The 16348-nt window shown below is 42.0% G+C and overlaps 1 protein-coding gene across 1 annotated transcript in view; it reads right to left on the bottom strand.

The window, feature by feature from the left end:
- Window positions 1-488: 488 nt before the first annotated feature.
- Window positions 489-16348, bottom strand: part of LOC116298662 (fibrocystin-L) — a 44557-nt gene continuing 28697 nt past the window's right edge. Inside the window, exons 40-58 of the mRNA XM_089028453.1 lie at window positions 15617-15943; window positions 15280-15532; window positions 14995-15206; window positions 14654-14879; window positions 14025-14413; window positions 13384-13587; window positions 12417-13057; window positions 11508-12099; window positions 10999-11205; window positions 10140-10409; window positions 9426-9813; window positions 8461-8765; window positions 7619-8296; window positions 5894-7269; window positions 4283-5382; window positions 3249-3955; window positions 2715-2846; window positions 2120-2395; window positions 489-1130 (exon numbers count right to left, since the gene is read on the bottom strand). Of these exons, the coding sequence (XP_088884579.1) occupies window positions 976-1130; window positions 2120-2395; window positions 2715-2846; window positions 3249-3955; window positions 4283-5382; window positions 5894-7269; window positions 7619-8296; window positions 8461-8765; window positions 9426-9813; window positions 10140-10409; window positions 10999-11205; window positions 11508-12099; window positions 12417-13057; window positions 13384-13587; window positions 14025-14413; window positions 14654-14879; window positions 14995-15206; window positions 15280-15532; window positions 15617-15943 (8438 nt within the window). The 3' untranslated portion in view covers window positions 489-975. The remainder of the gene's footprint in view (window positions 1131-2119; window positions 2396-2714; window positions 2847-3248; window positions 3956-4282; window positions 5383-5893; window positions 7270-7618; window positions 8297-8460; window positions 8766-9425; window positions 9814-10139; window positions 10410-10998; window positions 11206-11507; window positions 12100-12416; window positions 13058-13383; window positions 13588-14024; window positions 14414-14653; window positions 14880-14994; window positions 15207-15279; window positions 15533-15616; window positions 15944-16348) is intronic.

The following is a 16348-nucleotide window of genomic DNA, read 5'->3' as shown; positions in this document are numbered from 1 at the left end:
CAAGGTGTGCCGCCGCCATATTGTCTTGTCGGCCATAAAAGAAAAATATTATCATTTGAGATAATACTAAAATAGTTTCCAGCTGCAATTATGTTGTTCAAAATTATAATTCTATTGTCGTGAGCAATGATTTGATTTATGAATTGGTACCTTGAAAGGTTTTGAAGCATTGTGTTTTTTTGGGGGGACGCGACATGATTATGGTTGGTGCCAGTGCCGGCATAATGGCAGGATTTGAATAGCTTTCTGTCAGGGACGGCGGAGCCGTTGAGAAATAAATGATTTTCTCTCAGTTTGAGTTCCGTTACATGAAGAAATCGCCGAAGAAGAAGAGGGGTTTAGTACGGAGCATCGCGGCGTAGTCTTTACTCTTATTTTAATCAAAGGCGCGCGCACCATTAGTCATTATTTGAAATTTATTTATATTGTGCAAAGTTTACATACGTTTTCAAATGCGCATAATTATTCTATTCATGACACAACGAAAGTTCTCCACTCAAAATAGCTTTTTATTTCACTCCGTTACATAAATATCACACTAAAATAATATTAAGAAAAGGCTGACTTCTGCACTATTGGAATGTAGGTCTTTGTATATTTTATGAGTTTGTCTTGAAACTGTATTTTTCTACATTCATTAGTAAACTTTATGATGACACACTCTTAACTTAACTTGCCTTTTTTCACGTATTACTTGCATGTAAAAAATTTTGCCAATAATTAATATCGGCAAAGACCCAAGAACATAAAAATTGAATTTTCACACACTTAATAAAATGATAAACACACCAAAACAAAAATAGAAAATGTTGAAATAATTTCAATTTAGAGCACATAAGCATAAAAATAAAGATGCTAAAACACACACTCGTGAAAACGTTTTGTAGAACCGAAAAAAAATACGCATTCGCGTTTTCATCTAGTTGAGCCGTGCGCCCAAGAACGACGCATCACTAGAGCATCTTCTGAACCCCTTCACACTGCAGACACTGGATCCTGCACGCATTCTTTCTTGTGCTCAACCCAGTCTTTTACTTGACAGTCCCGGCCACAGTAACCGCGCCGATAGCAAACGGAGCACTGGAACTGAGCTACTTTGTCGCAAATACAAAATAATTTCCTTGTTTCGTCTGAAATGAAAATACCAGATAAAAGTGTTAAAATATTGGGGCATGCCCGAGCGTGAGTAGGCTGTGAGTTAATGGGTGATCTAAGGGTGCTACCAAACTACCACGGCTGGAAAACACGGCCTGTTTAAGGTGCCATTATTGCGTGCAAAGGTGCTCGCGACAGGGTTTAATCATTGCAAAAAGAATGTGAATTAAGAAAAACTACTCAATAATCCAGTTTCGACTTCTCTGTAACTCAGGGTTAGCCTCGGTTTTGTGGAGAATATTCATGTTTCCAGTGAGAGTCCGTGGAATTTCAAAGTGTTGGTACTAATGAAGTTGTACATCCTTTACTTTACCGTTAGTATTTGTGAATATTTAGACACTGTTGAGGATAACCCTAAGTAAATAAGTCTGTAATCAAGGAACACAGCGGTAATTTGGAACTCGAAATAGTTTATTCCGCTTGCGCAAACGTCACACATTTTATCAGTTGGCTAAGAACATCACGTGATGGTTAGCAATCTTAAGTTGCAGGTCGTGTTCAAACGATAAAATCTGTTGCGCGCGTCATTGCGAAATTATAAAAAATTGCGTGCAACGTTGCACGCATCGACTTAACTGTACCGTGTTTGTTTTTATCAAAAGGCAACATGAAAATCAGCAAGCTAGTGATTTTTTCAAAACTGATTAGAAAACATGAACTAGCTTGTTCAATATAAGTGCGCATTTATTGAAAGCGGGCCTTCTTAGAATATGATGCTTCAAGTATGTGTTTACACTTATTTCAATAAAGTTAGTCACCAAAAAAACTAGAAAGCTGCGATTACTGATACAATTTGCTGCTTGAGGATGCTCAGAAGAGGTGAGACTGTAACTGGTAAAAGATCTAAAATCCATCAACAGTTATCAAAGCGGTTGAAACATGTAAAATGTATCTACCCATAATCCTTGCAGGTCTCAGCTTTGTAGCTTTTCAGGTGACTAACTTTATTTAAATAAGTGTATACCTTGATTGACAATCATTTTGATAATAACAGACACACTAAAAGTATCCCCAACAATAACATCATCTTCTCTTGACGGTTTGATGTCCATCATCTGCGCATCTTCGAACACAAAGAACCTTCCTTTTAAATCAAATCTCTCAATGAGTGTCTGTCTGACTTCTGTTAAAGTGCTGTCTGTTTGTGTGTCAATGAAGCCAAGTTTAGTGAAAGGCCCCGCGTTTGGTTCTCGTGACGTGTTGAGGATGTTTACTGGTAAACGCACGGTAAAGGGTTCATCTGTACAAACAAAGAAAACAAAAAACTTCATCAGTAAAGAAATTTAAATAGACCTCTTCACCTTGAAATGTTTTCCCATTTCAGATCATGTGTCATTCTCTTGAGAATAAGATTCTTTGTTTGTGTTATATAGAACACGTAATGCACCAACACATGCCCACGCCCATAATACAGCTTGGGCTACCTGTGGTTAGATGGCAAAACAATCAAATCCCTTTGCTTCCTCATATTAAACGATTGTATTGTTCTTGCCATCTAGCATGGCTGCCGTCTTGTGATGGTGCAAACGCTCTATTCCATAGGAGATTCGGTAAATTACCTTGAATGGTGAGGTCATCCTTAAGTGGAATGTTGCGCATATTGATGCTTGATGGCGTAACTGCGCGCCAGTCACCTTGAGGTGTTAATGACCCTGAACCAGGAGGAGAAGAGTCCGTCGACCCAGGGAGACCTGAGATGATATAAAGAAAGTACATACACCACTTTCATAATGTCAGCATCTCATTAGCATAAATATCTAAAATCAAAGTATTTATGGCAATAGTCCTCTTCACAGTTCCCTGCGCCATCTTGAAAGGTAGCCGGTGCCTTTGCATCGAAGCGAGACGTACGGTGAGCTTGCAATGATAGAGACATGTGAATAATTGTCCACGGTGTTAAAAAAGGTCGCTATCATTGCAAAGCCACCGTTCGTCTCGCTTATGTGCAAAGACACAGTTACCTTTCAAGATGGCGCAGGCAATTGTAAAAGGGACTATTGGCTTTTTCATATGAAAGAATATGTTTGTTAAAATAAAATGTACACTTTTGAAAAAGGACGCACGTGCTGTTACGAGGACTTAAAAAGACTTACCAGGTAAACTAGAATTGCTAAGCTGTGGAGACAGAGAGCGCGGGCTTGCACCTCCTGCCCAAGTAGCTTTCTTGTGTAATCTTGGTCGAGTAAATAGCACTCCATCATGGTCGTTTTCTCGTCTTAGTTCTACAAGTCGGCTATCGCTACTTTGTCTCTGGAGAGGTTCTTTCATTCCTCGTTTCTGTCCCTTTGAAGGTGATCTCCGACCTTCATCATGATCTAGAAGAATTTTCGCAACGTTAACATTTCCCTCAGTGATTTTCCGATTACTCGCGGAAGGACCTCGAGCTTCATCTGGTGAAGAAGGGACAGAACTATCCAAGTCTGTCTCGTCGCCAATGAGTCGACTTTTGCTGTTTTGTTTCGTAATGAGCTTCAGTTTAGTTGAAGTGGGTCTCTCGGGCTGCAGAGCTGGAGATACCCTTCCATCATTACTTGGACTTAGTATTCCCTTCTTCTTATGAAGGCGCGGCGACTCCTGGTCTTCCTCGCACCAGGCTTCTACTGAATCACGTGACATTACCGAGCCAACTCTTCTTGGTGTGCGCATGCGCATAATGTCAGGCGTTCCAGGTATTTGATTGGACGGTGCAATTCCTTGGGTCGAGTCTATACTCCTCTCGTCGTCCGACCGTTCGGGAAAGGCTCGGTTTATGAAGGTCATTTCTTGATCATCTGGGGATTCATTCAGGCTAAGATTTGACCTGAAAAGGCGTTAAAAATGACAACAGTTAACATGTAACCCAAGGTCTTAGTCCAAGAGTCTGAGTGAGAGACGAATAGGTCTCTCGTCTCTCTTACAGTTTATGTAGCATGCACAATCATATGCATCAGAACTCGTTAAAGGTGTACGAAAAATTACACTCCGGCTAGGGGAAGACACGTAGTCTCAACTGGGAAAACAATATGCAAAAAGTAAACGTGTTGCGCGCGCTCTCACAACAAAGGTTCTCAATAAGGGGGCGAACTAGTTTACGCAAGACTCAAGCGATATCGACCCGATTAAAACGTGGTTCTTTTTGATGACTAACCTGCTATTAATGCTGCTCATCTTTTTGATTCTCATCCATTTTGCATTTCCATGTTCTTTGCGCAGTTTTCTTTTGCCAAAGAAAACAAATGCTGCTACCACAGCAAACAAAACAACCACGGCAACACAAACAGCCACGACTACAGACACCGGAAATGACGAAGTGCTTGCTTTTACTTCCGGTTTTTGGTATTCTACGCCATCTATATTTAGCTCTATAAAAGCAACAAATGTGATACCTTCAACTTCTAATGAGTACCCTGATTGAATAGAGCTCCAAATCGCTGCGATGAAGGAGTTCAAAGCAGACAGGCGACCGGAAGCCGCGAAGTTAACCTTGATACTTCCGGGTGAAAGCCTGATCGTTGCTATGGTAACATTGTAGTTCCAAGGCTGAAGGTCATCAAGGAAAACTCTTATAAATCCCTTCTTTCTACCTTCAACTGAAGAGAAATCATTCTGGAATTTCATCTCAATGGTTTTCGTGACATTCGGGTTTCTACAGGATGACGTTGATTGGTCCATATTAACCAATAGTTGTGGAGAATGACCCTTGGTTGCTAGGAGACGGGCATTTGGCGCCAACACAACGTTTACTTTAGCCTTATAGAGTGGATTACTTGGCATATCAAAGAGCGGAACTACAGAAAGAGAGGGGTGCAATGGTTGCTTGGTGACTTGAATCATAGAGATACCGAGATCTTGCAACTCGAGAAGAGATACCAGTGACTTGACTTCAAATGCACCGTCGCCAGTCGACTCTGCTTTAACGATACCACCCCATAATCCGTTCTCATCATCGTATACCTTCACCGTTTCCCCTTGAACGAAAACTGTCCCTTTTATTTGGTCTCGCAGAGTCTCTTGCTTGCTTGAAAACTCGAAATACATTTGAGTATCGGTGTGGCGCGCTGGTGTTCCATCTCGGTTGACGAGCCTAGTGATAATACTCAATGCGCATTGGCTGGTCTTGTTTTTGTAATCAGGTTTATTGATTTGAACAGACGCCACGAAGCGCACTTGATCCCCCGCAGCACGCAGAAGAAGAGACGCGTCAGATTCCTCGATAATGCCGTTCAAATTGAAGTCCATTTTGCGCTTCTGATAAAAAAATACAAATAAAAAAGTCGGTTTAGAGTACGCAAAAATGGAAAAGACTTCTAGAAATAACTACAAGGACTGCTAAACTTCATCATCACGGTGCCCACTGAACCCAGCGTGGCCAGTAATCGCCAGAAACAGAAATAGAAGTAGATTCCAGTCCCAGACTACAAAAACAAACTAAGGCTCATTTCTATCGAACACAGGAATAACATACTCGAATGTACTCACTCTGAGTGTGAGAAGATTTTGTAAGAATATGAGGAATATACAGTATCAAATGACACTAAACTGGCTTTCACATTGAAGCACTGTGGTTGGTTAGTGTCAGAAATTCATAACTATAGTTATGAGCTTCTGTTAGTGTGAATTTTAGTATATTTTGGTTGGCCTGGAGTGAAACCCATTTCAGAATCACTTTTTGGTGAGTTTTCTGCGTGAAAGCTGCTCTAACAGTGGCGTAGAGGAATAAATTTTTCCACATATAGTACTAATAATGTAATGTACTTACTATTCCAGTGCTTTTACACGTGTCATCATCTGGGTTCAGTGTACACAACATGGTTGTCGCCGCATCGTAAAAATCCAGCCCACATTTGGAGTCCACGTCACCCAGCTGGTTGCTAAGCGACGGGCAATATCTTGTCTTGTCTTTGGATCGAAGAGCTAAATTCACATCTAGAACAGCACTAGAAGAAATCCTAGTGAAAGGAACCCCGCCTTTTCGCTTTGTAAACATCAAATCAGTAACGTAACTTGGGCTGGGGTACACAGGATTGACGTCATCAGTGATGTCACTTGGGTTGGGATTTCTAGGAGTGACGACATTAAGAAGAGTAATTCTACCGCGTTGAATACTGTAAGGGATGTTCTCTGTAAGTCCCTTGAACTGCAAGGTAGCTTCATCATATTCTATAGTGATGTTGTAAGCCAGTAGAGTGAATCCCGTAGTGTTAATATGAACAGGGATCGGCTCGTTATAGTCCATTATTGCTGGCCCTGTTAAGTTACCAATATCTACTCCACCCGAGGGTGGTTCTGTATTACAAAAGACCTCTAAGCTCACATAATCATCAGCCATGATTGTACTTTTGACTGTCACGCGTTCTGGATGCAGGGAGTCTTGCTTCAAAGTCAATATTCCCTTCTGATCGATGCTGGCTCCAATACCTGGCTGGCACTCAAACTGGACCAGATTACTGTATTCCTCAAAGTCATCGAAAGTAAGTAGCGTTGAGTCACTCATCGCCATGGTAACCAGAAGCCGTCCACTGGCGCTGCCTGTAGCACCTACCAGTGTCTTATTCACCAGGGATGGAATATCGACCGATAAGATTTCAACAGGAGTTACAACTCTATCGATGACATGCAGAGTGATTTTTGGCGATGTCAAATTCCCCATCTTTGCATACACACTGAATTGCCCGTATGAGCTTGTGCGATCGATTTGGAGCCGGTTAGGGGGACTAGGACCGACCTTTGCCACGACGCCGACGTCATTATTGACCACGTGATATGACGTAGTAGTGACGTGATTCAAGTCATAATAGGTATTGTCAGTCATTTTCATTTGTGGTACCAGTTCGGCCTCTTCAAAGCTACCGTCCTTGCTTCCAACACGTTGGAAATAATTTCTAAGTATCCAATGAGGAGAAACAAGCGATGCCTCTAGTAATAAGGAATGAAAACCAATCACGTCCATCTTGATTTGCATACTGTAAACTCCTTCTACATGAACGACAAAAGCGCCTTGTCCAAGATGGCCGGCTGTGTTGGCTTGAATGACCCAATATTGCACGCCCTTGACGACGGTAAATAGACCACGTGATAGGTTTTTGTCGTCTATGCGGACACGATTATCATCCAGGAGCAATATCTCAGACAGTCCTGACAATGAAAAACAGATCAATAAGGAAGCAATAGTGGCATGGGTGAGTTGAGTTTGTTTGATGTGTTGTTCTCTCCCTTGTCACGAGGATTTTTCTCCGGATTCTCCGGTCTTACACCCTCCTTAAAAGTCAACATGTGAGTTGAGTGTTGTATGATGTTAATATAGAATGTAGTGGTTAGTGCATGTGGAGGGAACCTCATGGAAGAGCCCCATACGGAGAGTTATGTTTGTAAAATATGAATAAGTAAATATACAATAAAATCCTTGGCCTTTTCGTAAAATATACAATAGCTATCAAATTTCATATTTTACGATAGAATTTTGCTTGTATGTGGAAAGACTCACCTCCAGCCCGTAGTATACCAATGCTGAAATTACAAGATACAGGAACCCCACCAGACTGAGCAATGTTCCCAGGAGTCGTTAGATGAGGACACAAATCCAGAATAGCCAAATCAGTCCCTCCAGTATCATTGGGAGTTGTCAATCTTACTATAACATTGGCAACGACATCACGATGGAGACCGTTCCTCGGTCCATCGGATACATATATGCTGAGGAAGTACCTTGGAAGAACGCTGTAGTCCAGTTGCTTAGCAACGGTTATTTTACCCGTGTTTTTGTCAATTAAAAAAGTTTGTTCAGTGTTGCCCTTAATAATTTCGTAGTTAAGAGTACCATCAGAGCCAAAATCTGCGTCTGTTGCATTTATATCTACAACCAGGGCCCCAATAGCAATCGTATGTGGGATTCTGACGTATATTGATGAAGGCTGTAGAAGCTGTGGTGTGAACTCATTCACGCTTTTTATCTCTATGGTAACGACAGCACTGTTGCTAAGAGGGTTTGGTGAGCCCTTGTCTGTAGCATGGATTGTTAGTACATAGATGAGGTCATCCACGTGTGTCTGTGTCTCCAAGTCGAGGCTTCGTTGTACTTTTATTGTTCCTGTTGTGCTGTCAATCATGAAGAAACTGTGTGTGTCACCGGATGAGATCGAGTACTGAATCTCGCCGTTTGAACCTGAAATGTAGAAAATTGAAAGAAATTTGTATTAATGTACGAAAACTTGCCTTCAAGAGGGCATGAACGTCATCCAATCATAGATCTTGAATACGGGATTCCTCAAAATCGCCCTCCCCACCCACCCCACCCTGCGTCTACAAAGTCTGACCACGCAGACTTACCCAGATCAGGATCATTGGCCTGAACTGTGATGACATCACTTCCGGTCTGAGCAGTCTCCTTCACCCACGCATAATAAGACTTCCGGCTAAAGGTTGGTTCGTTATCGTTTGTGTCTTCAACACTGATATCCACGTGAGTCCAAGATTGTCGCTGATTGGCTGGATTAATAGGGCTATCGGCTGCTTGTACCTTGAGATTGAACCTTGCCGTGTGTTCACGATCGAGCGGGGCGTTAATGAATATCTTCCCAGAGGACCCATCAACACGAAACTTACGTTCACTGTTACCACTGATTATAGTGTACCTAAGTAAAAGAACCATATAATGATAAAAGGGTACATTTTACATCGTGAAAAGATGAAAAAACTTACTGACGTTTTGGACGACGCTAGTCCTTCGTCGGAGAAAAAGGACTAGCGTCCGAAACGTCAGTAAGTTTTTTCATCTTTTCACGGTGTAAAATGTACCCCTTTATCATTAGAAACACCGACGCAGCTCACACTAGTTTTTAGCTAGTTATCTCTTGAAATAACCATATATGAGTTGAGTTTGTTTGTTGTGTTGTTCTCTCCCTTCTGCCTTGCTCCCTCCCTTTTCTCCGCGATTCTCTAGTTTTCCTTACTCAGCAAAAATCAACTACTAAATTGCATCTTTATATATATATAGCCTTGCTGGTTTGTCTTACTTACTGAGGAAGAGTAGATACTCTCAAAATATGTTCCATTAAAATGTTGATGAGTTAGAGAGAATGAACAATCATTCCCTGCAATCGACGTAAAATAAATTACATTTACAATGGTTTTTGGAGAATGACCGCATGCAAGAGGCCACCCTTCAATAAACGGGCAGCTAGGCGCAAAGTTCCGCAATGTTCTTGCCAAATATACTGAAACAAACCTCTATTCATTGGACACCGAAAAAGGTCCCGGAGGTGACCGCTTAATAGAGGTACCGCTGTAATTACCTTATTTGTCCATCAGACCCAAAATCCTTATCACTAGCGGACACCTGGTCAATCATGGTCCCTATGTTGATGTTCTCAAGCAACTGTAGTGATAAGGGGTTGCTAACAAACACGGGGCTGTACTCATTGATACTCGTCAATCGCAACTCAAAATCTGCACTGCTTGTTAGCTGGGGTATCCCATGATCACTTGCGCTGATCTTCAGTGTTCGGTTCCAGTCTTCCTCTTGTAACGTCTCTAAATCGAGGCTCTTCATTAGTCTCATTTCACCAGTGTTCGAGTTTAACTGGAAATATCCTTCGTTATTTCCGGACTGTATGCTGTAAGACACGAGGGCGTTGCTACTGGAATCGGCATCTGATGCCTTGACAGCGAAGGCAACTTGTCCTGTTGGGAAAACGATTCAAAATAAATAAATTATTAGAAGCAATCAAAATTTTATTCAAATGTATCATGAAGGCATACAGAGGGGTTTCTTCGTAGGCTATCAATATTGTCATGAAAGAAATGTAACCCCTCTCTCCACGGGATTTTGTCTTCATTCTACGACATTCTTCGTAAGAATTTAAAAACACTGTGAACGACCCCCAAAAATATAAAACAATGTTTGCGTCACCTTGGAAACACATTCTACCACAAAATCCTTGAAACGTTACGACATCTTTTTCATAAAAAGTGGGGGGAAAATTTTTTTTTTTCAAATGTTTACTTGCCTACTGCTAGGGTCTCAGGAATATTCACAACATTAATAGAAGAGGCAAATAAGGGTTTGTTGTCGTTGATGTCCTTCACGTGAACCCTTAACGTGAAGTCAGCATGTAAACCAGTCCCGCCGCTGCCACCATCACTCGCACGAATCACTAACGTGTAGTCACGTGTGTGTTCGTAGTCTAGACTGTGTGTTAGTTTGACTACTCCTGTTGATGCGCTGATGTTGAATCGACCTTCACTGTTGCCAGATAATATGGAATAGGTTACTTGTCCTGGAACGAAAATCAAAGGCTACATTCGTTACAGTGTAACTACTGTAACCGGGGCCACTTACACCGGTTAGACAAGATTAGACAAGGGAAGCAATGAAAACAATGCATTCCAACTTTGGGTCGTGGAGCCAATCAGAAACTTATATCCCATTCACATCTAAACGTGTTTATTTAAACTGTGTTTTCATTAGGGGAAAAAATGAGAAACTAGAAACCTACAATATAAGGAAACTTTCTAAAATATTATCAGAGCAAGACAAAGGAGAGCTTACATGCATTATTTTACCAAAGATTGTGCAGTGTTCGTAGATAGTTTTCCAATCCTGTTTAGTTAACTAACCACTTTAAAACATGTTTAAGCCTTGGTGTGAATGAGCTATTAGACTGCACGAGAATGGTAATTTGACCCTCATGTTACGTGTAAACAACTAGATAGCCATCGTCATTTTCTCGCAGGAATAAAAAGATATCTTGAAAGGTTATTGTAAATGTAGCTATTGCGTTTTATTTATAAATTTAAAAGCATATATGATAGAGAGATAAAGATATGATCAAGTTTGGTTGCCATGGGAATAAAAAATCCGCTGACCTTGAGTACCGTAGTCCTTATCAGTAGCATTTACGTCAACTAGTTCCAGACCACTGTCTCCGACATCGACGTTTTCTTTGATGTTAATGTCCCGCGATGTACTGTGGGTAAAATACGGAGCGAACTCGTTCACAGCTATGACGTTGATGATGACTGATGAAGTGTTGTGACGTTGGTTGGGTGTTCCACGGTCTGTTGCCATAACGACTGCAAATAGTAACACACACAAAAATTCAAAATTGGACTACCAAACAGTTTAGGGACTGACCATTAGATTTTTGAGAGGGGTTGGGCAATTTTTTTTTTTTTTTTTTTTTTTTTTTACGCCTCATGGCTGTGCAGGAATTTTTTTGGACATAATTTGGAATTTTTTTCTGCCACTTTTCTTATGCACCTTTTTTTTTTTCACTCTTCAAAGCTGTGCTCGATTTTTTTGGATTTTGCCCACCCTCTCCCCCTCAAAAATCTAATGGTGCGTCCCTTAGCTCTGCTAATATTATCAAGCTTACCAAGAGTGTAACTCAGCATCGGTGGCGTTTGCCCTTCCATGTCCAGCACTTTCTTGACAATAATGTCACCATTGTTCTCATTAATGCTAAAATATCTATCGCTGTTTCCTTTAGTGATAGAGAACCTTATATCACCATTACTGCCTGCATCCGGGTCACTCGCCTTTACTCGTACTATCACGTGACCTGGCGAGGCCGTCTCGGAAACGTTGGCTCTCAAAGGATTCATTTCAAATACTGGAGCATTATCATTCAAGTCTGTAACTATGACAACTATTTTCATCTCGGCAAATCGAATCTTTTCCGCTACAGCTTCGTCGCTCGCTCGGACGATAAGGATATACGATGCAGTAGCCTCTCGATCTAAGAGCTTTCTCGTTGTTATATTACCCGAGTGTTTATCGATTGAAAATGCATCTCCGATGTTACCCGAGTGAATTGAATAAGACACGATGCCTTGACTTCCTTGATCTTTGTCTGATGCGCTGACGGTTTGGATAAATGTTCCGATCGATACTCCTTCGGATACGGATGATGTTCGTGTTGAATTGTTCGGAATGAATTCGGGAAAGTAATCATTGACGTAGCGCACCTATAAGATACAAAAAAGACAAATGTAATGGAAATGGTGAGCACACATTTTAGGATGGAATGGATGTCTGAGAATGTGTTACATGACCTTTAAAGCAAAGCTTCATGTGTTACGCTGCGGTAGGATATCGTCCTTGGCCTCCTATATAGACGTTCTAAGAAAAGACAGCGTTACGACACTAAGAATGTCTGTGAAGGGGGCTAGAACATTCTCGGACATAAATGGCTACTGGGGAAGAAGAGAGAGGGTCTGGAAGTATGTACTGTAGACCGAGTGAGGTAAGTAAAGGAAGAAAAAATTGTCTTCTTTCTAAATACCTCAAATCTGTCAGACAGGACACGTTTTCCACTGCGTGACTCAAAACTTAAAACGTATCCCTCTCCATACTCAGTGATCATCAGGTTAGTAAACCTTGCTCTTTCTCCTTCAACTAAGACAGTCTGGTTTCCTTTCAGGATTGATTTTCCAGGTTTGGGATTTAAAAACAGCGATGCTGTCACCGTACACGTGCTCTTGAGAGGCGTGGCACGAGCACGTGTTCCAGCATCCCTCACTTCAACTACAGGTTGTCTTCCAAACACTTCAGACGCGTTGGCCAAACCTGGCTGGGTTATCACCTGTAGGTAGAATATTCTTTGTCGAACATCAAACCGTTCGGAAGTTACCGTCAGTCGCGAATACGAAGCTGAATAAGGTAAAGTGGTCACTTGGAAATTCATCTGATATCCATTAGCAACATCGCTGAACCTTAAGTCAGAATATCTGATCCTTCCTGACTTGGGAACAGTGAGTAGAGTTGTCCCGTTCAGTTGGCTGGGGTCAATTCCGTTGACCATCGTGGCAAGAAGCGTCCACTTCCGACCACGCCAACCTATATTACCGACCGGTCGGTTTGTGGCAAGGTCTTGGATTTCGATGATGGGTTGGAAACCACATGTTACGGTATCATTGCAGTTTCCTGCAAAAAGAGAATAAATGAATAGAAACCAGTGAGATAACTGGAAGAGGCACGGTTTCAACTAACTTGCAGCTCGTGTTTAACGTCCTGGTTTTAACAGAAACGCCATGCATTTTACGTGGTCATCCGAGCCACGACGAAGGTCTAAACATTTGCAGAATTTTTAAGAGCGAATGCAGCATATTCTACTCAGATATCTTAAGACCCTGAGTTTTGGACAGGTCGGGGCTTTAACGTTAACCCAGGACCTCCCGCACATCAGGTAGTTACCCCACCACGTAAGCGCAGTAAGGCGGGAGGCGGTATGACGTACTTTCTATATTTACCTGGTTGTTGGACGATAACGAGTTTAAGCTGTCTCTCCTTGACATCAAAAGGGTTTGTACTAATGCCATAAGAATATCGTGACGCTGGCACAGTGAAGACATTTATACTGAGGATGTAGCCGCTACCAGCATAATCAATAGACAGGTTAGTAAACCTTGCAACGCCTGATGTAAACCCGATACTTGTTGATCCGTTCAGGTAACCTGCAAGATGCAATACCTCACTTTTTGAATAGACCCCTTGCATTGATTTCGTAGAGGAATTGTTCTGGGGGACAAAACAATAGGCCGTCCCTTCTTACGGCAAAAGAAATCCATTGTTTTGTCCCCCAGAACAATTCCTCTAGGCACTCGGTGCAAGGGGTGAATTCTAAGTAATTCATGATTATCACTTCAATGTATGCTATTTAGGGATAAGGTCAAAACGATTGCATTTCACGGGACCTAATTTACAGGGGAGGGGAGGGTTGGGGGTGCCTGGTACCAACAACCTCGGGAAGTGAAATCCTGGATTTTCTCCCAAAGTAAAAGTCGGGTACTTATTTAAGACCACTGTCTTGTCCCTTACAATACCGCTAAGCCGCGAGCATAATATTGGGGTATAAGAGTAAGTTGAATATTACTTTCTATGGTTGGGTTACCTTTGTTTTTGCTTGGGTTCTCCATGGCAACATTACATATCCATTTCCTTCCTTTCCAACCTGTATTCGTCACCAGGTCTCCATTCGCCGCATCGCGCACTTCCACAACAGGCTGCTGGTCAAACGGTACCGTCTCGTTCGCTTCACGTGGACTCGAAATCAACGTAAAATAAAGAACCCTTTCTTTGACCTCGAATGCTTCAGACGATGCTGTGATGTTTGCTGTTGTTGGGCTTGTTACGGTGAAGTCAACGATGTAGCCGTCTGCGCTGTGTGTGATGTAGAGGTTAGTGAAGTTTGCCCAGCCGTTGATAAATGGAATAGTGTTGTTCCCGCCAAGGAGAGACCCTTGTTGACCTGTACCTCGCCGAATTGTAGCTGTTATCAACCTGAGAAAAAGGTAGATTTTTAAACAATATAGATCATTGAATATGACTATAGTAACAAAACCGAGTTATTGGGCTGCCTGTGGTGCTATAAGTAAATAGTCCATAATTTCTATGGCAAAGCATTCTAGCTTACTTTCCCACGATTATTGAACATTACTGAATACGAACATTGAAAAACAGGAGTATATGAGCCTGCTGGAATGCTGGCTTGCGGCGCTTGTTACAGTTATTATTCCATACCATTGGGAATCATTTCCATGTCCAAGCGTCTTAACAGTCCTATTGAACGCATCCAGAATCAGGAGCCTTGGCTGCAGACCAAATGGGACAGTCTCGTTGGCATCTTTAGGGCTCTGAGTGACGAGAAGTTTAGCGGGAATCAAATAATCATGTTCAGGATTAGTCTTGTTTTCTTCCTTCCATGTCATAATTTCATCATATCGCCATGTTCGATTAGACGGGCCACCTATGAACAAAACATACCCAAAAAATCTCAATATATATTCAATGAAACCATCCCTTGGGATAGCGCGAGGTATTCGGGATCATCCCGCAAGCAAATCATTGAAATTATGACTCACCCGTTTCATTCGTAGCCCGAACACCACCAGTCGGGTCCACTCGGGGAGGTTCGGGATCGACCACATCAATCGATAATACGTCGAGTTTTAGAGCCTTGGACATCCTTTTAGTTTGTGCGGCCTCGACTATCTTGGAGGACAGCTGCTTTAATTCCGAGTATGACGTCACATCCGGGTAAGGAAGAGGTGTCGTGGACGTTGGTGAACTGGTACTGAAGGAGTAGAAGAAGATCATTTAGACAAATATCGAATTTTTACAGAACACTAACCGGAAATGAGATTTACCTTGGACCGGAAGTACTGTTTTCGTCGTAGCGTTCTTCAGGTTTGTACGGGATACGGGATGGCGGTGGATTAGAAATCTCTAGTTTTATTTTCATCGTGTCATCTTGCGGGATTGATCGACGTCTTCGGGGTCGTCCCGCAGCGTTTACGACCTCAACCACGCGTATGCGGGATCGTTCGATATTCAGCAGAGCCGCCAGATTTCTGATGAGATTCTTTTCGAAGAAATCATCCACATGCACCGGTTTAGTGCCTGGAAAACAAGGCAATTCGAATAAAAGTATAAAGGGATGACCAACAAAAGTTCTCCACCCTTCCCCCGGTGCGTAGTACGTACCTATTGTGACTTGAATTATAGGCATGGTTCGAATATCCACAGGGCTCCCACCACGCACAACTACCATTAACATCTTCAGTTCGTTATCAAAATAGCTTGAACCGCTGATACTTGTGAGTGGGGGCTCAAACTGATCGTCTGGGAGGCGTGGATCCTTTTTCTTAAGAGTAAAACCGCTGTTCTTGAAGTCTGTATTCGTAGGGTAGACATACTGTCCCTTACGATAGATATCAAGTCGTCCAGGTTTGGAGTACCAGATGGACAAGCGTAAGACTTGATGGGTGTTGCTGTTCAGGAGTCGTAGGCGTAGCTTTTCAGGATTCGTACCTTAAATGAATGAAGAAAGAAATGAAGAAAGAAAGAAAGAAAGAAAGAAAGAAAGAAAAAGAAAGAAAGAAAGAAAGAAAGAATGGAAGGCCGAGGATCTGAACGGACTGAATGAATGATAAACGTAAAGAAAAGAAGGGAAAAAGGAAGACAGACTGAAATCCTTCTACCCTCCCCCCTCCTCCCCCCACCAAAAGAATAAAAAGCAGCAACAGAAGCAAGAAGACAGAAGAAGAAGAGAAAAAAGAAAGAAAGAAAGCAAGTGCGAGAATCTTAAAATATTGTCGTTCGTTATTTGAGTGGACTGTCGTAGTTAGGTGACATTCGTGCACTTAGATCAGAGGTTGTTTCAGAGTATGGATAAAACAGGTTTGAAAGTTGAAATTGGTCTTTAAATTCTTCTCA

This window comes from Actinia tenebrosa, unplaced genomic scaffold (assembly GCF_029948245.1).
Source record: "Actinia tenebrosa isolate PJP-AT-01 unplaced genomic scaffold, QUT_ActTen_1.0 PGA_scaffold12__29_contigs__length_12842862, whole genome shotgun sequence".
Classification (NCBI taxonomy): domain Eukaryota; kingdom Metazoa; phylum Cnidaria; class Anthozoa; order Actiniaria; family Actiniidae; genus Actinia; species Actinia tenebrosa.
This window is presented reverse-complemented; position numbering and strand designations above follow the sequence as displayed.